Source organism: Misgurnus anguillicaudatus, chromosome 19 (assembly GCF_027580225.2).
Source record: "Misgurnus anguillicaudatus chromosome 19, ASM2758022v2, whole genome shotgun sequence".
Classification (NCBI taxonomy): domain Eukaryota; kingdom Metazoa; phylum Chordata; class Actinopteri; order Cypriniformes; family Cobitidae; genus Misgurnus; species Misgurnus anguillicaudatus.
The window spans coordinates 28803463-28829522 of NC_073355.2; the positions used below are offsets into that span (position 1 = coordinate 28803463).

General features: G+C 37.2%; 2 protein-coding genes across 2 annotated transcripts; both read right to left on the minus strand.

The window, feature by feature from the left end:
* Positions 1 to 1560: 1560 nt before the first annotated feature.
* Positions 1561 to 22676, minus strand: clcn7 (chloride channel 7). The gene is made up of 25 exons (XM_055194159.2): positions 22426 to 22676; positions 21590 to 21664; positions 21063 to 21128; positions 20833 to 20898; positions 19226 to 19358; positions 19018 to 19127; positions 16754 to 16834; positions 16582 to 16644; positions 16400 to 16483; positions 16233 to 16326; positions 13038 to 13102; positions 12806 to 12922; positions 12527 to 12581; positions 11744 to 11804; positions 10865 to 11006; positions 10666 to 10759; positions 8070 to 8242; positions 7858 to 7909; positions 7546 to 7673; positions 7240 to 7325; positions 6413 to 6545; positions 4392 to 4451; positions 4125 to 4298; positions 2873 to 2953; positions 1561 to 2759 (listed from the first exon to the last, which is right to left on the minus strand). The coding sequence occupies exons 1-25, from the start codon at positions 22519 to 22521 to the stop codon at positions 2673 to 2675; spliced, it is 2376 nt and encodes a 791-aa protein (XP_055050134.2). The 5' UTR covers positions 22522 to 22676; the 3' UTR covers positions 1561 to 2672.
* A 503-nt stretch (positions 22677 to 23179) lies between these two features.
* On the minus strand, positions 23180 to 25534 carry ptx4 (pentraxin 4, long). The gene is made up of 3 exons (XM_055194160.2): positions 25141 to 25534; positions 24352 to 25060; positions 23180 to 24166 (listed from the first exon to the last, which is right to left on the minus strand). The coding sequence occupies exons 1-3, from the start codon at positions 25342 to 25344 to the stop codon at positions 23526 to 23528; spliced, it is 1554 nt and encodes a 517-aa protein (XP_055050135.2). The 5' UTR covers positions 25345 to 25534; the 3' UTR covers positions 23180 to 23525.
* Between the last annotated feature and the right edge of the window lie 526 nt (positions 25535 to 26060).

A 26060-nucleotide genomic window follows, 5' to 3' on the forward strand; every position in this document is an offset into this window, starting at 1 on the left:
AATTAATCATAAAATGGCCCTGATATGTCACTAGACATTAAGAAATCATTTTCATTCCAAATACTTATATTACTCACAACAGTGGTCTGGTCAGGATATTGTCATTTAAAAAGTGGAGTTGCAGCCCTCAACTGATGTTTATGTTGTCATTTTGTGTATTGGCCACCAGTTGTGTGATTGCAGTACCAGTTTTGGCCACAATCCTACATACTGTTCCTTTAAGTTTGTTAAATTTTTATGAACTAAGAAAACGAAATAGGATTATTTCCTTGTCTTTTCTCCATGCTGTAGAAAAAGCCCAAAAGATACTTTTTGGTTGTCACAATTTAGAGTTTTTGTAATAAGAGAATATGAAAATGTGGAATAAACTATTTTAGTCATTAAAATAAGTGAAATATTTAAAGTTTCAAAATATTTTTTACCTATTGAATTGAACTGAATTAAATATCAGTAAAACATAATGGTGTGGTTTCCCAAACAGGGATTAGACTAGTCCTAGACTTAAAAAAATGTAAGAACTATCCAAACAAAAACAAAAAACTTCTAAAACAACAACATATCCTAAAATCCATCAGTGTCCTTTGTTTTGCCTCAAAATGCACACAAGAAATGTTTTAATAAGGAATGTTTGTTATATTTCCTAATTAAACTAAGGCCTGGGAAACTACCCGAATACGTAATAAATATTACACATCTCCGCCCTCTTTCTCTTTACCTATAAACAACTTAAACAGTATAAACATCTTAAACTCCAAAAACACAAAAAATCTTTTTGCTTTTCATGTCTAAGCTTATGTACTAATACTCATAATGTGTGCACGATGTTGCTGGCATGATAAATTGCTTTGACATTTGTTAGTGGCTTTGGATGAACACCAAATGAGTAAGTGTAAAATGTAAAACTAAGACATTGTTGTAATAGTTGATAAATTATGCATAGGATGCTGCCAAACAAGCATGTGAGGAATCCACTGCTGACTCATGACTCAAAAATACATTTATATAAACCTATACAACCTATTATGTTCATGATATTTCTTTAAAAAAAAAAATCACAAATACTAATAGTTTTTAAGCTGAGAAATCAAACCATTCATGAGCCCCATTCACTTCCACGAACGGTTTGGTTGAAAAACATTTCTTAAAATATCTTCCTTCGTATTCATCGGAACAAAGAAATGTATACAGGTTTGTAACAACATTAGAGTTGGTAGATGATGACAGGATTTTTATTTTTGGGTGAACTATCCCTTTAAGGAAAGCTCATTGTTTAAGATGTGCCTCACTACATTGTCTCATTCAGATTGTCTATTGTTTGTTACAGCTATCAGCGTAATAGCGCATGACGTTTAGATTTGAAAGCTTAAATGAGATATTATTTTAAAAGCATCATTCATAGAACTACGTTTTATAAAGCCACACCATGTCAGCATAGTGCCAGGGATGAGTATGCAGGGCAGTCAAGACAAATACAATACAGATTAGTCATACATTATTCTTTTATGACCTGTTTATCAACACTGAGATTTACTATGTGGTAAAAGACGCATGCGGAACTCATTGAATAATTCGTACCTTTATTAGTTCACAAAGTTGGTCAAATGGTTATAAAATTCAACATTTTTTTTTTTACTTCAAATCAACAATCATATAAAAGTAGAGATCAGCTGGGACAAAGATCATTGATAAATTAAAACAACAACAAAAAAATGTTGACTTTTGAACGACAAACCACAGAGGATTTTAGGCACAGAACCAAGTGACGTACTTCATTCAATTTTAACTTAAAGAAAAATCAGTGCTTGTCCATTGTTTTGCATAATTATCTTTAACTGTTCAATAATGATTTCTATGTTCAATTTAAAGTAGAGATTTTCACAGAAAACAAACGTATAGCTTAAGTCAGAAAATTCATTCTTGCACTCAGTAAACAAGCTATAAAACCAGTAGTTTATACCAAAGCATGACAATGTAAAGTCAGCAATAGGCATGTGAACAGGACTCTTTTAATCATTTTAGGGTTTGACCTAACAAATCTGACACCAAAATAAATTGATCAGTTAATTTAAAAATCCTAAACAACATGCAGGAAAACAAAAGTTAATAAACGTATTTGCATGCCTATAACATGGAACTATATTAATTGCACATAAAGGTATTTCTTAATGCTACAAAGGGTGATTAAAGGAGTGTGAAATGTATTTTACCCTATTTTTTTATCTCTCTCTTCCGCATTTTTCCACACCTTCACAACTTACTTTCATCCAACAGCGATCTGTTTCTGAAATATTCATTATTTATATACTGTGCAGGAACTGTGAACACATAACAAACCTTTGTTTCAATCACTGCTGAGGTCATCATTCAAATGAATAATAACAATGTTTATCACCACACCTTATGTTATGTCGATACGCATTGTCACTATACTCTAAAATATATAACATGAAATAAATAAACACTAATGACAACATAATGTGCTCTTAAGTTGCAATCCTACAAGTAAAAACATATACACATGTATTTCTGAAATAACCGAGCCCTTGAAATGTTGAAAGTGGAACAAATGTTGTGCAGGTTTGGCATCTTGGACTCAAGAGAGACTCTGACCAGCTCCTGAGTCCAAAAGCTGGTGGTCTGAAGGCAGGGTATAAAGCGCACGTAACAACCAATCATGTTTGAGATAGGTGTAGCTCCTCAAGCCCATGTTTACCCAAGTGGTAACGTGCAAGGTCCTTCCTGGTCACCAGACCCACAACCTTCACATATTGAAAGTGAGAGAACGGTAAACAGCTAGCTTATCTGTAATTTCTGATACAAAGTATGAATAAAACGATTAAACCAGATGTCTCTAAAGCAGAAATACACTCACCATGTTCTCTTCATCAACCACCACCAGATGTCTCAGTCCCAGCGCTCGAAATAATTTGAACACACGGGGGAGGGAAGTCTCCTAAAATATGAAAAACAAGATATTTAGCAATAACATTAGATGGAGAGCATATGGAAACTTCTGCCTTTCACTTAGGGTTGCATAATGATTAATTGCGATTAATCTATTGCAGAATAAAGGTTTTGTTTACATCACATATTTTTGTAAACTGTAAATAATAAATAATAATAAATAATAAATAAATTAATAAATTAAGTATATATAAATATGCACACAAGAAAAAAAATTAAATATTAATTATTTATATATAATATGAATTATACTAGGGCTGAGAAAAGATTAATCGCGATTAATTGCATACAAAATAAAAGTGATTTTTGGCATAATATATGAGTGTGCGCTGTGTGTAATTATTATGTACATATGCATACACACACATTCATGTATGTATTTAAGAAACATTTACATGTGTAAAGACGGTTGTAGCAGTAACAACATAAACAAGCGGCTGTCGCGGTCCGCACGTAACTTCCGGTAAACTCCGCTAATAATAAATAACAACAAAGTACTTTAAACGTAGTTTATTTATATAACAAGCAAAAAACAACAACAACAACAACAACAACACATAAATTACTTTGGAAACCAAAACATTTGTTATTTTCGACGAGGCATTTGTTGAAGAGATCAGTTTAGCAACTAGTCAGATCATTCAAAAAACAAAACCGGAAGTAAGGTTCGGATCCAGACGTGTATCACGTGCGTCCAATGAAACAGTCTATATATATTATATTTATATTTTTAATTTATATAAAAAAAATTATATATAAATAAAAAAATCTGACATGAATATATGTATATGTGTGTGGTTAAATATACACAATAATTACACACAGTACACACACATATATATTATGCAAAAATAACTTTTATTTTGTATACGATTAATCGCGATTAATCTTTTCCCAGCCCTAAATTATACATAAATATACAAATGTATATGCACATGTAAATATTTCTTAAATATATATATGCGTGTGTATTTATTTATACAAATTTAAACAGTAAACACACATATATGATGTAAACAAAAACTTTTATTCTGCAATAGATTAATCGCAATTATTCGTTATGCAACCTCACTCATGCCAATTCTTTTCAGAAAGCCTTTAATAAAAAATTGTAAACCAAGTCCCTTTGGACAACAGGTGCTAAATGTGAAGACACTGACCTGAGGCACAGTATAAGGGGTTGGGTTCATGAACTCGGTCAGGTCCATCATGCACTCCCGCTCGTCCTGAGAGACGTGAATGGACTGGATGGGTGGAAACCGTGGATATGCATCTCTGAAGTCCTTCAGCTGTAGTTTCCTCTGGAGTCGTGAGGTTGCCCTTTCCAGAAACACCTAAGATACAGACACACGCATTTGTTTTAACATGTCAGCTTGTATCAAACAAGAATGGAAGTCCAACCCAAGTCGTAATGATTGTTTTTTTACCTTATGTTTGAGAAGAACAATGAGCTGTGAGCGAAGAATAAGGCCGCAGAGTTTGCCTGGCTGAGAAAAAAGACACAGTCGAGTTTTATTCAAACTGGAATATAGCAGGGATAATGGGATCTGATGAAATTTTGCACTAGCAGGGCTCTAGAGTGCGACCAATTTGGTCGCACATGCGACCTAATTTCTCAATGGTGCGACTTAAAAAAATATCAGGTCGCACTGGTGCAACCCAGGAGTTCGAGGGAAAAAGCCATGATCCAGATCTACGTGTGTGTACGTTTAAAAATGCGTGTGCGCTCCAGTCAGAGAGAGAGAGAGAGAGAGAGAGAGAGAGAGAGAGAGAGAGAGAGAGAGAGAGAGAGAGAGAGAGAGAGACGCTGATGATAAGAGAAGAGTATAAGAACGATTGACAACTTTTTCGTTAAGAATGTTAAGTTGCCTGATCCGTCCGAAGATCACAACCAATGCTCTGACATCAACCTCCCGTCACATCAGGTCCGAACCCGAAGACGGAATTAGGTAATGAGCCTCTTACAATCGAGTCAGAGCCAAAGCATAATTATTTTGAAGAAAATTAATTGAACGTAACCCAACAGCAATGTCGCGTTCCGTGCGCCAAATGTATAGAAAAAAGCCAGGAGTCAGGACCGCTGTTTTCTTCATAATCTTATTTCCAAATCTAATCCTATAAACTTTTCGGTGTTTGCTGTATCGCTATCACCGCCCTGCCAGACTGTCTTAAATAGAGAAATAAGTTAATTCCTTGATTTGCGTTGTTGATTCATTTATAAATAATTCCCCCAAGGGTTTAGTTTATGCGCAAAAGCATTAAAATGAATAGAACATGATGATTACATATTTCTTTTGTGAAAAAATAATAAAATAAATAAGCCTACATGAAATGTGTTTAACTTAAATATTAGCAAATTAACAAAACGAATTCAAAAGTAGCCTATATGAGTTTATTTATTGTGTGACGCGCTCCAAATCCGATGCAGCACAAAAAACTTTTTTATGCAATCTCATCACGCATTTCATGCCATCACCGGCGCGGGTTTACGCAGGGCAGCGAGAAAAATACATTAAACTTTAAACATTTAACATTCTACTTGAGTTTTTTTGGACATCCCTTTGGAATCACTGCAATCATATCATCAATTTAAAAGGTATAAACATAAGCGCAACGCTTATGAGTGTTCAAACACTGCTGACCGCTCAGCTGTCAATCTGCCGACCCTCACAAAGTTTCACATTAAATGTTAATATATTTGTCCAGTCATTGTCCTGTGCTTATTTCTGTCAATGTTCTGCATGAAGATCTTTAAAGGTTTCTACTTACTTCACGATTTGCGGTGCGGCCGGTCGCAGTCTTTATGTAAAACGGGCGGGTATGAAATAAATTGATGCTGATGTCGGATAATGGGTCAAGTGTTATTTGAATCGCGCAGATGCGGGTTATCAAACAGGACTGTGCATGACTCGTATAAGGAAAATTATAAAATAGCCTACATGTTTATATTCTGTATTAAACCACCATAACTTGCGGTGTTAAAGGGACAGTTCACCCAAAAATGACAATTCTGTCAGCATTAACTCTCCCTCATTTTGTTACAAACCTGTATAAATGTATTTGTTCTGATAAACACGAAGCAAGATATTTTGAGGAATGTTAATAACCAAACCAAGCATGAGCCCCATTCACTTCTAGGAAAAAAAATACTATGGAAGTGAATGGGGCTCGTGAATGGGGCTCATGAATGGTTTGGTTACAAACATTCCTCAAAATATTTTCATTCATGTTTACCAGAACAAAGACATTTATACAGGTTTGTAACAACATAAGAGTGAGTAAATTATGACAGAATTTACATTTTTGGGTGAACTATAAATCCGATGCAGTCAAAAATTAGGGTGCACCTAACTTTTGTGCTGGTGCACCTAAGAAAAAATGTTAGGCGCACCAGTGCAACCAGTGCAAAAAGTTAGTCTAGAGCCCTGACTAGAGAATCAAATCTCACCTCATCATCTCCAGTAGTATGGGCAACCACTGGGAAGCCGTTGTGATTGGTGGATGTGATGCTCAGAACGTCCACAATGGTGCCGACCTTCTCCATTCGGTTAAAGCAGGTTACCGGAGAGCTCATGACCTCCCTGTGGGGTGAACACATTAATATGAGGGACACAATGACATTCAATGCACCTAAAGACTGGGTGCTTTTATATCAGGACTGGTAAATTTAACATTCATAGACGCTTTATATATAATGCATATGAGTGATTATATTATTGCAGGGACATTTAGTGTCCAAATAGTTTTTCAAATGGTTATATTTTGAATAATTCAAATTATTTAAAAAATTGTTACTCCTCTTCTTCTTCCTTTTGTCTTTATACCATGATTCCAGCATCTACGGCTAAATTCATGGCGAGAACCAGTTAATCCATACACGACTTTTATTCAGACAAGTTGATCCATACACAGGTTGGAGGAGGGACAATTTGGCATCTCCAATTTGCCTAACTTGCATGTTTTTGGCCCGTGGGAGGACACCGGAGTACCCGCAGTAAACGTGCGCTGACACAGGGAGAACATGCAAACTCAACACAGAAAAGCCACCTGACCTAGCCGGGGTTCAAACTAGGGACCTTCTTACCCACATTAATTAAATATATACTTGTGTGTATTTATATATGCATAATTATTATACAGTACACAATACACACACACACACACACACACACACACACACACACACACAAAAACCTTTAATCATTTTGCAGCCCTACATAACCTTAAGAAACTAGACCAATCACATGACATGTAAGGTCAAAGGGGCATGATTACCTAGCAGTCAGCCAGTGAGAAGTTGGAGGAGCATCCCAGTGAAGAAAAGGCACACTTTGCAGCTTAATGTGAATATCATACAGGCCCTATAAACAACAAAAACCTGTCAGACATACAAACTTGGTCACACACACACATGCCTCATGCTCCAATAACAAAAACCCAAAGCACTAAAGTCATGCGCTTATGACTGACACTTTAATGACAGCTTTAAACAAACAAAACACAAAGAAGATAATCAATACAAATCATGAGGTCACTTGAGGCACAAACAAAAAAAACATGTACAAATATTTCAGGTCTCACCTCTATAAAGTAATCCCCGACAATCTTGGCAGTTATCAGCACAAGCATGATAGGAAAGCCGTAGGTGACGTTACCGGTGGCTTCTACCAAGATTACTGTGAGACTGAGGGTCATTCTCACAATACCACCTGAGAGATGCAAACACACAACACAACAGTCCAAACTGTTATTGCTGGAAGGTGCTTCCTTTACACAGAAATGCAGCTAAGGTAAAACGCAGTAAATCACAAGACTGCATTGCTGTAGCGTTTCCTTATTGATTACCAGAACAAATTACTAAAATAATTGAATGCTGAATAAACAAGTGCTCACCAAGTTGGGCCGCAGCACCTATGAAAGCGTACTTCCCAGGATCCGCCCAAATCTAGCATAACAACACATCAGCAGCTTTATTAAACCAATTTAGCTGCATGCTTATTAATGTACACAACAATTCACAACATTTCAACTTTTTTATTGTTAATGGAACAAAAATAATCAAGTTTTCAAGCGCAGAGACGGTTACTGTAAGAGGTCATACTCACTGATTTGCTGGAGGCGATGTAAGATAGGAGGATCCCACAAAGTCGACCCCAGGCTGCTCCAATCAGAAGAGAGGGAATGAAGACTCCTGCCGACACCGTCAGACCGTACGTCCAGACGGCCAGGAGAAAATAAACCAATGTGAAAACCCCCAAGGTCAGGGGGTTGTAAGATCCTAAACGAAAGATATTCCTAGTAAAATTACAGTGAAGTGAAGCAGCACCACACACCATCAACAAAGAAATATCTGTGCATATGCCTTTTATTAAAGGATTAGTCAATCTTCTTAAAAAAATCCAGATAATTTACTCACCACCATGTCATCCAAAATGTTCATGTCTTTCTTTGTTCAGTCGAGAAGAAATTATGTTTTTTGAGAAAAACATTCCAGGATTTTTCTCATTTTAATGGACTTTAATGGACCCCAACACTTATCACTTAACAGTTTTTTACAACAAAGTTTCAAAGACTCTAAATGATCCCAAATGAGGCATAAGGGTCTTATCTAGCTAAACGATTGTCATTTATGACAAGAAAAAAAATAAATATGCACTTTTAAACCACAACTTCTCGTCTTCCTCCGGCTGTGTGACGAGCCAGCGCGACCTCACGTAATTGCGTCATGCCGTGGAAAGGTCACGTGTTACATATATGAAACGCACATTTGCGGACCATTTTAAACAATAAACTGACACAAAGACATTCATTATTATCATTTGACAAACTACAAAGTCGGAACAGTCCTTTTTCTCCACACTTGTAAACACTGGGGCGAAGTTTCGCATACGTCATCTGTGACCTCTTGACGTGATGACGTATTGCGTAAGGTTGCGCTGGTGCGTCACAGGACCGGAGATAGACGAGAAGTTGTGGTTTAAAAGTGCATATTTTTTCGTGTCAAAAATGACAATCGTTCGGCTAGATAAGACCCTTATGCCTCGTTTGGGATCATTTAGAGTTCTTTGACTGTTAAGTGTGAGTTAAGTGTTAAGTGTTGGTGTCCACTAAAGTCCATTATAATGAGAAAAATCCTGGAATGGTTTCCTCAAAAACATAATTTCTTCTCGACTGAACAAAGAAAGACATCAACATTTTGGATTACATGGTGGTGAGTAAATTATCTGGATTTTTTTAAGAAAATTTACTAATCCTTTAAAATATTTGCTCCAAGGTTTGGCACGTCAACTCCCGCTATGGCACACCGTGTCAGACTAAAACTTCAGAGCTGCCAGCAGGGCTTAATTCACTTCCTTTATATGTTTAAAGTGAATTCGTAGATGTAAACTTAACATTCTTTCAATAATACCGGCTTTACTAATAAAAATAAATAAAAAGACATGTTTATTTGCAATAGATTACAATAAAAAAACAGAGGTAGCAGATGCCATTTTTAATTGAAGGCTTGGCATCTGTTGAAAACAACAGCATGTGTGTAAGATATATCTCTTAAATATTAATGTTATGTAAAGACACTTAAACAGCTGTAGAAGAGAAAACATCTGTTCTTGTTAGTGTACCACCAAATGTGCTTACACTAGAGGGCAGTGTTGAGTCATTTGACTTAAAGTTATAAGTATAAGGAGATTTAAAATCTGTTTAAAAGTGGAAATGCATAACATGTTTAAGGCTTTTAAAAAATTAGAAACAAAGAAACATTTTGATGTCAAATGAATGTTTAAATGATAAACAAATATTTAAGATTCTGCACTATTTCTAGGTCATTTATTTAAAATATTGACCCTGATAACTCTGAAAAAATTCTCAGATCATGTAGATTTAACATGAATCATCCGGTTTTACACAAGCTTATGGAATTCATACAAGTTTGATTGCATGCTGTCATTAAAGCGATACTATGAAATTCTCAAATTCAATTTTTTTTTCATAATTTACATAGTAAACCTTATGGTTAGCTATAACTATTATCAGGTAAAGCAGTGGTCTCCAACATGGTGCTCACACAGAGACTGTGAGGTGCCCGTTAAAGCACATCCTAATAATAGCCTTAATTTTAATATTTATTTATTACATATTTTTGTATAAGCTTGGCTTCTTTTATGTCCGTTAACATTTTAAACAACGATAAACCATATTAACAAGTAAAATAAAATTAACAAGTAAGAGAAGAAGATTGTTTGATCCATTGTGGTAGCCCTTCCTCACAAAAAGGTTGGAGACCCCTGATCTAAAGCTTCTTTGAGACCAAAGTTGCAAACTTTGTAAGAAGCACTAAATAAATAAATTTTAATAGTAGTGAACTAATATAAATTTCATCATAATATTCGTCATATTTCCAAAAGCTAGCTTTGTAGGGCTTGTGTACTTGTTGCACTCTCACAGCTCTGGGAAAGTAATCTAAGTCTGCTTTTCTCCTAAGCGCAGGACGGCTTTAGCTGCATGTCAGCGTCCTACATGTACCTCTAAATCTGCCAAATTCCTTGGCAAGCCAGTGAGAATGCAAAAACACACACTACAGCATGCAAACACGCCACATAATTTAAGCAAGAGCATAAGCCTGAATGGAAAAGAATCTGCACATCTGATAAGACGCCTACACCGAACGTCTTCACACCCAGTCACACCTACAAAGTGACATACCTGGAGGGTTATGGAGGAGACTCCTCACACTCCGCTCAGGTGTGTTGAAGAAGGCCGTCGCCATTGAGTTATATTCACCGTCGGCACAGAAGAGCTGTAGAGGAAACACACACACATCTCAGTCAGATTTAATTAAACACACAAGACTACATTTTCATTAAGATAAATTATATTTTTTTAATGAAAATATTTAACACACCTGTAGAGGATATTCCTCTGTACTGTCCGATGGCAACGGCTGGCAGTCGTTAGAAAAATAAATCATGGCAAAGGAAACTGTGGCGGTCACCGCGGCGACCAGCATGGCCTCCATCACCTGCAGGCACGGCCGGTGGATGTACCTGAGACATAAGACTTTCTGTTATCATCAAAGAAACTAAATTTAAGACATATATTTAAACTTTGTAGTCCAACTGGTAAAACAACACAAATCACATGCACCGCAAGTTGCTTTGGATAAAAGGACAAATTCATAAATATCAAAATAAAGGTTGCAATTGCAGGGTCAACTCATTTGACTGAAGTGTTTTGTTAAATATTAGTTAACAAAGATTAGCATTTTTCAAACACTTTTAAAAACTTTTTCTGTTTTTGTTTATTTACTGAGTTTAGTCTCCAGTTTCTTCTTGATTTAATTTTTTTTTTCGTGTGAATGACATGAGGGTGTAACCAAATGAACTATTAAATACTTGACAACTGATTACGTAAGACTAGTGAGACGCATCCCAACTCACCTTGCTCAGTACTACACCCACTGAGTGCCAAAAACCACCCATACAATCAAACAACAGCCACATAATCTTGTCATTTTGCATAAAAGATTAAAGACTAAATGCAGATATTACATGTATACAGCCAAAACAACCCACCATTACATTTTTTTTTTACACTTTAAACCCAACCATAAGAATTAAATAACTTTTAATAATACAGGCCAGCATATTCCATCCGTATTAGCTTTGTGACACACCAATATTTTTTTAAATAACAAATCATTTGGCTCTTAACTAATGGGAGATATAATAGCTATACCATTTTTTTGCCATACCATTCCTATAAACTATATCTGAGATCTTACCTTATTCTGAAAATTGTTAGCCAATAATTGAGGATATTAAACAATGCTCCAAGCAACCCTCCTAGAAAAGATAAGAAAAAAACATTTTCTTTCATATTCTTTTAATAAAGTAACTTATTACTGCTAATCACTTGTTTTAAAATATATGAAGAGTTTGGTTCCAAAACGCCGTAAAAATATTGTTACCACCAAAATCAGTATTGTATCAGGTCAGTATTAAAAAGTAAATTCTTAATTTTACGCAAAATCCCATATCCGCCATGCTATTCTGTCAACGCCACTCCTCCTTCTCTGCAGAATGCAATAAATCCACTTAACCAATCACAGCGCACCATTCCACGCATTGTAAACAATAATGGCTGCGCTTTGAATACACACAGAATCCTAGTTTTTCTACTTTGTACTTCGTGATCAACAAACAAACAAAAACAAAATAATACTTTAATGGCATTGATAAACCTGTGGTGGTTTTGTCAACTAAAAGAATATAACATTGCAAAGATTAATGCACATTTATATATTGATTTAATAGATTTATTGCATTTTGCGGAAAAAAATAATCAGTTTTTATAATAAATCTTTGAAAATCAAATTATTGATTTGAATTTTTTATGTTATTATAACCTAAAGATGCTATGTGAAATTTTGGAACAGAAAATTGTGGTTTTCATCCTGTCACTTTCTTGGTATAGGAAACACATTTTTACCCAAATTAGTCAATATGGGTTTATTGTGTTTTAGAACCAAACTCTTTATATGCAAGGATGTAAAGATTTCCCTCACCTAAAGCTCCCATTATAATAAAGAGAGGAAGTTCATATAAGTTATATTCCACACTCTGAAAGAGAAACCACACACAACATCAGTTTTAGTTCAAGCTCAATGTGGATCATGGTTAACACCAGTTACACCAACACATTTTCTTGTGGTATTTTGAAAAACCAAGTGCCAGTTTCATTAAAGGTAAGGAATTTTCAGTTCACATCTCAGTGCTGTGTGAAAGTCATCAGCAGGTAAAAAAAAAGGAAAGAGTCATGATAGTCAGAGAGAAACCGAACTTACATCGCTGTCAAAGCGGCCGAAGTTGATGAGACCGGGGCTGGAGAGCTCTCCTGGCTTCTCATGGTAAATACTGAGGAAAAAGTTCAGCGTGAAAGTGGAGATCATTGATGCAAAAAACTGGAGGAAAAAACAAACCAAAACAAAACAAGGGGTTAAAACATACCAACTTTGGCACCAGAAATCACTATTTAATGAAGGGCAAACAGTAAAACTCTTATTAAGGATCACTCACAATTCTCCAGGTCAACATCTGGTTCCAGAAAGATGCGCCCTCCTCCAAACTGAACAGAACACCGCCTGTACCAAACAGTGATAATAAATCAAAACTTCTACATCAGCAGATGCACTATGACTAATATCAAGGGTGCAGTTAGGCATTAAAACTTATCCATAAAAGCTTTTCCAAACACAGCTTTAACATTTAGCTGCCTTTGAGCTTTTATCCAGCAAAACAAAAGATGGACTTTCACTTAGCATTGCAGAGCTACAGCTCACAGGATGTTCTAAGTGTACATATTGAATTCATATTGACATCAACTATGGGAAAAATGTTTCAGGTTTACCAAAATATGTTTGCTACAGGATTCAAAAACTTTTTGATAAATTAATCAATTGCAGCTCTGTCCAATCCATGACTTTTTTAGTCATTTGTTATATTCATGAAATAATAATGTGTGTTATTATTTAATATTATTTATAATGATTGCGGGGGCAAATTAATAATTAATTAAAGTGCACCTATTTCATTGCTAAAAGCATTATTTTGTGTATTTGTTATGTATTTGCGTGGTTTATGGTTATTTTCCACATAATGTACATTTTTGTAGCTCCAGATTTCAGTCTCTTCCTGAAACGCACAGATTTGAAAAGCTCTGTGTCCCTGATTGGCCAGCTAATCTGTACGTTGTGATTGGCCTGAATACCTCTGACGTCAGCCGGAAACGTGACGCTCCTTATTATAATTGAAAGATTCAGTTGCGTACAGGAGTTAACTTACAGGCTGAGTCCGAAGCGGAAGGAATTATGATAATGTCGGCCTTGTCTACATCACCAATCCCAGAAAGTAAACTGTTACCTACAATCTGTGTGTTTGTTGTAGTCCAAAAAAAGAGATTAAAGTTGGAGAAATAACTCGCGTCAACGTTTACTTTGTGCATTGTCTGTACCTTGTGCATATCGTTAACATGTCCTACACACTTACACACAAAAGGAAATGTAAAACTGTGAATCAGACGATAGGTGCTCTTTAACAAATATATGTCAGGTCACATTAACAAAATTTTTTATAATTTTTTTAAATGACAGTTTACCCAAAAAGTAAAATATTCTGTCATCATTTACTCACCATCAAGTTGTTACAAACCTGTATAAATGTTATATAATATGTATATAACAGTTTTTAAGCACCATTGACTTGCATAGTATTTTTCTTTCCTACTACAGAATTCAATGGTGCTCATGTTTCCTGCTTAATTGCACAGGGTTTCCCGCAGCACTTTGCAGTTGGGGCGGCCCGCCTAAGCTGGGAAACCCTACCGCCTTAACTAGGTCGTCCAAAAAAAAAAAAAAAAAAATGGCTGCAAAAAAGGCAGTCAATTGCATCTCGGAGAATAGCGCTTCACACCGCGAGCGGGTACGCGCCACATGGCCGAAATGAGAAAGATGTGGTCCGGACCGTCACTGTCTGGTGGATATCTAGCCAGTGGATAAAACATCTAGGAGAATAGCGTGCACGCATGCCACACGGCCGAACTGGTCTGTCATGTCTGGAGGATAGCCAGTTGATAAAACGCGTGTCCGTGAGAACTGTAAGTGGACATATGTTTTGGGTTTATTCAAGCCTGTTATTTTATTAGTCTATAGTCCCTTTCACACATACAGTCTTTACTGGTAATTTACTGGTAAATTGCCGTTAACATGTCATGTGTGAACAGAACCTTTCCGGTAAATCAGTGCTCCCAATTTACCAGTAAGACAGGTTGTAAGATTACCAGTAATTTACCGGTAGGCGCTGTGTGTGAACGAAAATTATAGGATTACCGGCATTTAGAACGGACAACGTCAGACCGTGCTGACAGCTTCGGGCCAATCATAGCGTTTTTAATACAGATGACGCGTTTACCCCCGCAGTGTTTACTGACGTTTCCACACACATGCTGCTTGAAAGTTGAGGACACCTGAAGTTTACGGCCACATTTCTTCACCAAAGTTGTTTAAAACAGCTTACCGCCGAATTGCCGACGTCCTTAGCACGCCCTCTGTGAAGCCTAAAGTGCAAACAGTACTGTTGTTATAAACGCATTTTCGGTTTGACGTCGTCTCATTCAACGTTGTTTGGTCATGAGCAACTTTGCGACTGTTTACCACAGACGTGAAAACAACTAAATATGGACCGTGGTTATGAACGATGTGGATTGTTTACAAATACAACACTGAGCTCGCCGCGTGCTACAGGTACTTCCGCGTTCTCAACTAATTTACCGCTATTATGATACTGATGTGTGAATGATGTCTTACTGGTAAAATCACGGAACGCCACTGCGTGTGTGAACAGCACAATTCTGGTAAATTCATGGTAATTTACCAGAATTACTGTGTGAAAGAGGCTTATACTTGCAAATTTAAAGTAAGTTAGCTGGTGATTTTGTTGTTTGAGCAACCTGCTGGCTAGGTTTCACGTGCCTGTTGATTTGATATAATTGTTGAGCGCTCTTGCTCACGTTATTTATGTGCATTATTTACATGCTACAGTAGTTATACCCTTTAAGATTATGAAATTAATAGTGGGGAATAATCAGTTTTTACTATTTTTGCGGTATATTTCATAGTTCGCCAGATGTTCTACAACATCTACTTTAGTTTGTGTTTATTAACCCTTTAGTTTCACTTCATCACACAGCTATTCCCGTTAGAGAATGAAAATATTTAATTCATTAATAATCTATTATGTGTTCATTTTCTGTCATAGTTTCTTTAAATAAAAATATTTTAATTTTCATCATGACGTGTACACCCCTTTGATTGCCACCCCCCACCGCCCACAAACCACCCGCCCAACCCTACCACCTTAACTAACAAATTTCTGCGGGAAACCCTGGTTACAAATATCTTCCTTTGTGAATCAAGTTTGTAAGAACCTGAGGGTGTGTAAATGATGACAGATTTTTTATTTTTGGGTGAAATATCTCTTTGTTGCACATAAGGTAACCCTCCTCAACATACAGTCTGAATATATATTAAAGCATAACTTACAGTATGTGCATTCACTATAAAAATTTCCCAAACTTTTGCTTTTTTGTTCTTACATAATATTCTAGTGCTCATTGGATCTACTGTACTACGCCACACCACAGTTATAAAACTTGCATATAACACCAGATTTTCTATGACTTAGTAGCTTGTTGTTACGATAATCTGTGTGTCTCACCAACAGGGGCTCCAAAAGCAGCAGAGACCCCGGCAGCCGCTCCTGCCGAGACGAAATCTCTCTTCTCCGTGTCCCTGCGGAAATACTCGAACATCTGCGTAAACAAAATCTGCTGTCAGCTGACTCGACTGTGAAATTTATCCATATGCTACCGTACACATACCAACCTTAAAGTCTTTCTTTAGTGAAGTGCTCCTGCCCTGAGACACCCCCGCGGCCACCACAGCCCCTGAGTGAATCATGGGTCCTTCCTTTGAGATGAAAACAACTGTTCAGTCCAAAATGTTTAGCAGGAATTCAGCATGCGCAGATTTCATTGGGCGTGCCTATGACAAAATTTTACTTGTACCTTTCCTACAGCGAGTCCTCCAGCAACAGAGCAGATCACCCCAATCACCTTAATCACCAGAGTCTGTGGACAGCAGGTAGGAATCCATTAGAGAACAAACTTACAAAAATTGTGATATTCGCACCCATGTTACAACTTCGCACAATGTAGCTCAGTCTAGAAATGCAATTACCTTAAGTCGAACCACACGAGGGACTTTCACTCCATTCAGGTAGCATTTTATCTGCGGGATTCCACTACCTGACGCAATAGGCTGTAAAAAAACAGAGTTTTGGACAAAGGCAATGAGTTTTGCACAGTATATACTGTATACTTATTTTAAACAGTAGTATGCAAGTTTGGATTATGGCCTGGGGCAAGTCAACATTGTAAGAGTGTATTCATTCCTTGTGATCATATTTATCTTTTTTCTCTTTTTTCTCAAATTTATACTTTGCCAAATATGAAGTCGGAAATACCAGAAGCTCTGATCATGAGTCAAACAAAAATGTCAAATATCATTTGGTTTGTATTACTTCCCGATAATCAGTAAAAATGAAACAGAAGGTAAAGTTAAGCACACCATTTCTTGTGATATGTCATGATGGTTGAAAAGGTATCCATGCATACAGAAAATAAACATACTTTTTCTGTATACACACTACATACTGCAAAAATAGTAGGGTGGTGTGCACACCAAAGCTTTTAAACGCGGCTGAAAACGCCAGGCGGACGCTGATTGCCAGCTTTCTTCAGCTGGGCGCTCCGGTTGCTGTGATACTAAAGCAATAAGCCCCAAGAAGCAGTGGGGTTACGAGTGCATTTTATAACAGCTAAGGGGCGTTGTTAGGCATGACGCGAACCCCCTTAGCTGTAATAAAATGCACTGTAACCCACTGCTTTGCGGGGCTTATTGCTTTTATAAAACGGTTATTCATATGCATAACGTTAGCGGGATTTAATAAAATAAAACACAAATAAGTTGTATTTATATTAGTACAAATATTACTCTTCCGCCAAACAAAGTAGTTCCTCAGAATCAAGTGTGGCTGCAACAGAGCGCAGTTCCCAACCAACACAGACGCAGCAAAGACACAATGAGAATATGATTTAAGACTGTGGTGTTTATTTTCATAGATCAGTACGCAGCAACAGTGGCGCAGTGATACTTATGTAATGTGGTCTACCGGGGTATTTTATCACGGCTTAGAACGTGTTTCAACCAATCAGAATGAAGAACCAGAACTGCCAGTTTTAAAATTCTGCTTTGTTTATCGGTCATTGTACAATTTGTTGGTTGGTTGTTGTGATATTTGCCCCGCCTCTCCTCCACTGTGATTGGACGGCCGTGTAAGAACTAACATTGACGATCTATGCTTTTCACTCAAATGGCGCTTTTCCATTGCATAGTACCCCACGGTTTAGTTTAGTTTGGGTCGGGTCAGCTCACCTCACTTTGGCGTGGTTAGCTTTTCCATCGAGTTTAGTATCACTTCGCAGTGGGAGGGATTATAGGCGTGTCATTATATTTGCGCTGCCTGCTGTGACATCATACAAGTGAGAGCGTCCTTGTATTTTCCCATAGTTATTTATTTCTTAGTCTGCCACAAAATTAAAATTAACCACCACAAACAGATGTTTGCACATCGCGTTTATCACTATACCTCTGTCTCACATGAGTTTCTGTACAAACACCCGCGGCGTCAGCCGACGGCGCTCCGCGGAGCCTCATTTAGGTTGCATTTAAGCATATATAATGCTGACGTGCTCGTCGCAAATGTTCCGCCACAAACTGCAAGTCTGGAAAAAACTGTTATGGTGTCACTGATTCTCAACCTGTAGACGTTTTACATCGCTAAATGGGAGTTTGGGAACTTATAGCAGAGCAGATGACAACATGTTTGCTCGAGACACCGCAAGCTAGCATTGAGGTAAAGCTAATCTTTTACATTATAGCGATGACGTTATGATTCTCTCAGACCAATCAGTGATCTACAGTGTTTTCGCGTCACGTTTGGTATCAGCTCGGGTCGCTTGGAACCCCAACCGAGGTGGTACGAAAAAAAAGTATCGGGTACTGCGTACTGCACCCGATGGAAAAGCTCCCAAAAGTAAGCTGACCCGACCCAAACTAAACCAAACCGTGGGGTACTATGCAATGGAAAAGCGCCAAAAGATGAATATTTTTCAACTCTCGGGGCTCAGGGCTGCTCACAGAAAAACCACCAAGCGCTGGCTTTCAGTGTGGAAACAAAGCCAGCTGCTGGCTTTTTCAAAAAGCCTCGCTTTCATTGGAAACAATTGAAAACATGCGCCGGCGTAAAAGCTTTGGTGTGCACGCCCCCTAAGGGTAGCATGCTACTAGAGTATACTGCTCCAAAAATAGACAAATTCATTGTTTTGCTTGGTGTTACACTGAAAAGGGAAGTAAAAGCCACGCATACACAAAAAGCTTACCTCGATAAAAGCAACACAGATGCTGCCAACCATCACAAAAGCAGAGTTTAGGACTGCCCACAGTAACAGAGAGATGGACAGGCCTCCCATTTCAGTGAATTTCTCTATACCTGAAAGTCTGGTTAAAGAAAGTCTAAAGACACCAAGAATAGCTCGACATTGACACAGTGTATAAATTAACATATTAAATAATTAGCAGGAAGGATACTCTGTTTGACCGCAAAGTACTTAATCCCAGCGAGTTTTTCTACGACAATGTCTATGAAGCATGCGATGAGACCAGTGAGGAATCCTATGAGACCACAGATCACCCATCGCCTGATCTCCAGACATCTAAAGCCCTGCAGTGACGACAGTCATACACAACACATGATTAAACATAAAGTGCATTATATATTGATTGCAACAAATTCCTATTTAAGCAGTTATGAATAGGTTCTTTATATATGGTTTCAGTTCAAGTCTGGGTATTTCTAAGTCTCTTCACACTGCACAGCGCACCAAACTAATTGAATCTGAATTACGTTTGTAAGCATCAGATGTGTTATTTGCTGTTCAGACTACAAACACAAGTCAGTTCCCGTACCACATCTTACAGGGAAGAAACATAAATAAATGTTTGACTTAAAGGGATAGTTCACTCAAAAATGAATGTTTGTAACCGAACCAATCAGAATCCCAAATCACTTCCATAGTATTCTTTTCTCCTACAATGGAAGTCAATGGGGCTTCTGATAGGTTTGGTTACAAACTTTCCTCAAAAAATCTTCCTTTGTTAATCAGAACAATAAAATGTAACAACATGAGAGTGAGTAAATGATGACAGAATTATTATTTTTGGGTGAACTACCCCATTAATTGGATAAGTGTCTGCCAAATGCACAAATATAAACATTTTAGTGACCAAGCCTCAAATTTGTAATGCATGGCTACAGTTTTTACAGACACTAGGACACATTTCTCAATACTTAGGTCACTTTTGCAAAACTCTTCACACAGTTTTCCTAACAAACGTTCAGCTTGGCATTTTACATTCAAAATGCACTACAACTACCAAAACACTTTATTCAGGTCTCAAATCAACTCATTCTTCCAGAACACTAGCAAAGGTTGACAGCCGACTAACACACTTTGTCACCCACAAAACAATGACCTAAAAAACACTAACAACATGTAGCGTTATACAACGTTTCTGTTTATAATTCACTGCAATATATGTTACTGGAATGAATCAGACATGATGCAGAATTCTTCAACATTTTATGTAGTTTATTTTTACCTTTGGTACTGAGTAATTCCAAAATACACACCATCCACTGATACAGATACACTAGTAATGCTAATCTACTCTGTCTTCTCCATTTGGCCAATTGTTTTTATAGCATTTATTTTTAAGATTTAAAATATATTTCATTAAAATATTACTGTAGAAATGTAGCAAATTGCTGTCTTATCAGTAGTGTATTATGTTATTGTTTTGAACATAAGTTTAACAGTTTTGAAAACAGCATGTAAGCATGTGCAAATTGGCTTGTATGTATAAAGAGTTTTGGCAGTTGTTGTGTCTGAGTGAGAAAAGAATTTGTGAAATTTGAGAGATGTAGTCATTGAATGCATTTTGTGCCAAAGCAATGATAATTGATCCTCAGTTTAGCCCACATAGAGTTCTGTTGTGCTCACTGTGTAAAGAGTGTTGCAAAAGTGACCTAAGTATTGAGAAATGTGTCCTAGGGTCTGTAAAAAGCTGTAAACAAAGTTGAATATCACAAATCTTTGTCTAACACGTAGAATTAAAAGCAAAGAGGTTATACAAACCATTTGACTCATCCGTCTTTCTTCCTCCAGAAATAATTGATTCTCGCTGTTATCATAATCAAGACTCTGTAACACAGATGGCATTGGGTATAACACATGTGATGCATGTTTCTTTTATGTAAAAAATCTGTGTTTGACTTACTCAAGTTTTCAAACAAGATTAAGAGATTTTCAAGCATTCCAAAACAGAGTTAATTGAGTTAAAGGTAGAGCCTTCTTGATTAAATTACCTCATATTTGAGGGACAGCAGTTTTTCGTTGTGAGGGATTTCCTTTAGTCGACTTCTCACAATGTCCTGTGTGTGTATAGGGCAGAAGTTACATGACTTACATGAGACCATTACCATTAATCTGGGATCTATGCAGTCATTCTAAGCTCATGCATCAGAAAAATAGCACAGCAGTTCACTTGCATCCTCTCTCTTGACAGCCAAAGGCAAGCTTGACTGGAAACATGTCCTCATGAATGATAAAACTCAAATAGGAGTGCACTACTGTATGCATTTTTCCTATAAATGACTTTTTTCCAGAGTGCTTGCTAATAAAGTAGGAAATGAGTCAGGCTTTTCCCTACAGACTTCAGAATGGTTGATTTTAATATAGAGATTTAGTCAGAACTTATAAACACATACAAAATTCAAAATCTCAAAACAGTGCAGTCACCTTTATGGACCAGAATGGTTGCAATTATGTCAAAAGCTCTAATTCTGTCTTGTTTTGTGAACCCCTACATGAATTGAAGTGATGTATTTTTTACCTCTTCAGGTGTGATCTCCTCCTCTAGATCCACAGTACTCATCCTGCCTACATGAAACATACTGCCACCGGAGAACTACAAACCAAACACATTAGACTCATGAAAGTGGCTACCTTAAGCTATATCTAGTTGTATTAAACGTAATTCACGACCTATGCATACTAAATAAAAACATCTACATTAGTGTATCTCAACCAGGGGCCCAGGGACCACTATAGGGGCCCCCAACAAACTTGCCCAGATGCCAAGGGGCATCAAGATAACTTAAAATGATTTGAAATAAGACAATAAAACAAAGATATTTATTAGTGTTTGGTTATTTTTATAATGAAAATACATTGTGTCAAAAAATCTTGATTTTATTGCGTAATTATGAATAGGGAGCCTAAATATTGTTTTGGACAACAGGAAGCTTTGAATTCAAAAAGGTTAAAATCCATTGATCGTTATGCTTTGAATGGCATATTTTTGTTATTGACCAATTTTAAAGAAACAGGAAGTCAGAAATCCAAAGTATCCAGTGTTGCAAAATCCCCAACTTTCTCAGACATAAGGGCACAAAGTCCTTACCAGCAAATACAGAGCTTTCCTTTACAAGCAAAACAACAGCTCTTATAACAGCTTTAATAACTACTTTACTCTTTCACTACACTGATGACAAGAAGTTAGTTGATGTAATCTTCTGATAGTGTCCTATCATGCTTTCTGTTTCTGCAAGTCTGCTGCATGCTTAGCATGCATGCTTTATTTTATAAGCAGAGCATTGTATTCATTTAAGTTGCATATAAATCTGATCTTTACAAATGTAAATATACATATGATAAACACAGTAGTACCTGTTTGTTGTCCTCAGCTCCATTCAAGAGTGGAGTTCTTTCTCCGCGATCATCGCCACGGCTCGACCACGACACTTTCTTCGCGATGTTGGCCATGTTCGCGACGGGTAGTGTCTGGTTTTAATGTAAAACACCGTTACATTTGATAACCGATCACTGTTGGACAACTGCGAACACTTTTCTCCATGACTAACGATCATAAGCGATCTCGTGACGAGTGTACGGGCAGCGCAAAGGTCCAGAATAGGTCTCAGAGGAACTCTGGGAAATGTAGTTGCAATGATGCTATGTTCTCGGCGTTGCGCAGAACGATCGGCGTATGACATCAAAGTATCGCGAGAGTGTTTTCAAAGTTGGGCTTTCAATGGACACAGTTCTCGCGGTACTTTGATGTCAAAGACGAATGTTCTTGCGCTTTGCCGAACTCGGTGCACGCTGTGCGTATGTTGCGCATGCGCTTAAGGACTGTTCGGTTATAAAAGTTTATAACAACATAATCATATGTGATTTGCCATAAATTGTACTTTAAGAGGAGTTTTATGTTATAAAGGTGTTGCGTTTGATGCCACTAACAGCAGAATTGCACAAATGACTTTCATACTTCTGTGTCTATTGTAATAAAACATGATGTCAAAAAACGTTATTTTATTAAACACTTTTTTAGTAACTAACACTGTACAAGGTGCAAATAATAAAATTAATAACAATAGATTGTAATAGAGCGATATAGAGATAGACCCTATTTGTTTTAAAAAATATATATGTATGTTTACAATTTTTTGTAAAAGTCGAAAAAGTCAAGGCAGCATAAGTAGTATTGTGACTCAAAATACTAAAACAGATGAACAGATAACATAAATCACCATTCAGGGATATTTTGTCTGTATTTAATCTGACTGATTATTATCATACAAAACATGGCGTATGTAAACACATACAATGCATATAAAAGATGTTTCTTCATATACGTTCGTATATGGCCCTATATGTAAATATATATCAATAAGGCTTTTCATGAGTTGAGCAAATGAAAGTAAATGTACAGTTGACATTTCAACCCTCCAATGTTCAAAACAAATCTACGCCCTTGGGTTAAGTTGTTACATACAGTGCTCCAGACACTCACAGGTCACATGTTGCACATTGCCGAACCGCTGGTGAACATCTTTAAGGCTGAGCAATGCTCCTCGAGGCACCCCTCTGCCGGTGGCCAGGCCAGACACCTCTCCAGGGCTCAGGGTTCGAGTCCACAACGCAAAACCAGCCAGTCTGCCCACAAATGCTTCAGCTACATCAAAACCCCCTCCGACAGAATCCTGTTCTTGTCCTAGAACCAAAGAGCCCCCTGGAGGGATCTCAAAGCCCTTCTGAAACTTAGATCCGGTAGATATGAGATGGCGGTCTGAATAATACCAAAATCTACCTTCGATGGATGACCAGATGATGCATAAATGGTGCCAGCGGCCATCCAGAAGATTCTGTACAGACAATTCACGATACGATGGGTCTCCAATCACAAAGTCTATGACGCCCAGTATGCCAGAATTACGGCCATAAAGAACGAGCGTATTGTCATTGTTCTTTGTGGCGTAAGACAGAATCGTTCCAACGTAGTTTGCATCGACTCTCAGCCAAGTGCATATAGACAGTTCATGTATTCCAGTAGGGAAACTCTTTTGGAAAGTGACATAGTTTGCAGTGGAAGCAGATGGGAAAAGCAGCATCGATCCTACATTGCAAACTTGAAAAATGAGATAAAAATATATTAGACATGAAGGGTTAAATAATGCAATTTGACATTCATATACTGGTTACTATGCTGGTGCTACGTGGCAAAAAATTAACATGAGGTTAATCAAAAATGTTATCCAAGTACATACACAATTTTTTAAAGGAAAAAATAAATAGATTTCTCTATATACCTACTTTTGGCCTCTTCCTTTGGCATTTTAATGTTTGGGATTTTGTGTCTATGTGGAAGTGGAAAAATGTCCTCTTCTGGCTGTGCTGTTGGCAGTGTCTCTCTTGTTTTGTACGTCTGCGGTTGTTTGGTGGGTCCATAAGGTGGCAACCTATTTTTCACCAGTTTAGACGGGACAGGCCTCTGAACCAGATCTTGTTGTTTCCTGTCAGAAATAATGGGATCTAAATTCAAAACAATTGTCTTGGACGTTGAATTGGACTGATAGATCTTCTGCACCTGACTCTCCAACTGTGTGATCTGTTTCTGATGCCTTTTAAAAGAGTCCTGAAGGTCACGCAAGCCATCTTGAATCAGGTTCTTCAAAATGCCAATGTGGCTTTGCTGTTTATGTATCTCACGAGACAGGTCGGATAAAACGGCTTTCTGCTTTTGGATCTGTCTGTGGTTGAGAAGGCTGTTTTCTCTTACAGCTTGGGTCATGTTGGCCAGCCCGGAATCGAGCCTCTTGGTGCTTTTCTGCAGATTTTTAGCTAAAGATTTGAGTGAATTCAGCTCTTGCTCTGTTGTGGCTTTAAAGGTGCGGAGCTCTCTGGAGATCTTCTTGAACTGCTGGCTCAAAGCCCGGAATCGAGCGTCTACGCTGTGGGAAATCTTGTCGTTTTCGGCCATGCTCTGCAGATGAGCGAGGGTCTCCTTTTGAAATCTCTTGAACTAGGATTGCAACAACCAACAAACATTACAGATCATGGCACTGATGTCACACTAACTAAATGTTTCCACATGCAACAAACCTGCTGATTCAGCCTCCCAAGACTTTTGTATAAAGGCTTTTGTGCTGTGTCAGTTGCTTCTCCTCTATGTGCCAATGTCAAATGCATCTGCAGGAAGACGACCAGGAAAACACTGATGGTGGTCCTTCTGTACATGGTGGAGAAAACTTGTGCTCTGTTCTCTTTACAGAGGTTTAAGCAAGAGGATCTGTGTCTGTTAGGCATTGAAACCTTTGTGTAGGTGTATGATGAAAATCCCTCCCATTCTTGGATGTTCTGAATGGAGCATTTTTAGTGCTGTGGCCAGTAGGGAACTAAAACAAGACCAAATGGATTTTACAGAACCCAACAACACACACACATGCACCACACACACACAAACAACACGCATGCACATGAACATCTAAATATGCATAAATATGGCAATATGCAATTAAATTTTCACTGAATAAACTTCTTAAATAATAACACATAAAAAACATCAATTTGCTTAGTTAAGAGGGACAAAATTGCAAACAACAACAAAAACATTTACATCTTTTCAATAACATTTTACAATTTTGTTGTATCTGTTTATGCATATTAGCTAACATGAACTAAGAATAAACCATATTTAGCATTTATTATAGCACTTGTTGATATTAATGCTTTAAATCAAACGTTGTAACTGCAAACATTTTTTATAATGTTAAATGAACTGACATGAACAATTACATTGGCATTAACTAACATTAACAAAGATTTTAAAAAATGTTGAAAAACTAAATCGCTCATTTTTAGTTTGTTGGTCAATGCATTTACTGTTGTTACTAAGCAACTAATGCTGCATTAACAACCTTATTGCAAAGTGTTACCATACTTTCACATTTGCAAGGTATGCATATAAATAACATTTAAGTTGTCAACTTTAATTGTATAATTACAATTGTGTATAATTAATA

Coding starts and splice junctions, on each gene's coding strand:
- clcn7 (XM_055194159.2), bottom strand. CDS start 22,521: ATGGCCAACATCGCGAAGAAAGTGTCGTGGTCGAGCCGTGGCGATGAT. Junction 16,327..16,399: donor CACTAAAGAAAGACTTTAAG/GTTGGTATGTGT, acceptor TTGTTTACGCAG/ATGTTCGAGTATTTCCGCAG. Junction 12,582..12,805: donor TCGGCCGCTTTGACAGCGAT/GTAAGTTCGGTT, acceptor TTTCTCTTTCAG/AGTGTGGAATATAACTTATA.
- ptx4 (XM_055194160.2), bottom strand. CDS start 25,344: ATGCCTAACAGACACAGATCCTCTTGCTTAAACCTCTGTAAAGAGAAC. Junction 25,061..25,140: donor TTGGGAGGCTGAATCAGCAG/GTTTGTTGCATG, acceptor TTGCAATCCTAG/TTCAAGAGATTTCAAAAGGA. Junction 24,167..24,351: donor GCCAAAGGAAGAGGCCAAAA/GTAGGTATATAG, acceptor TCATTTTTCAAG/TTTGCAATGTAGGATCGATG.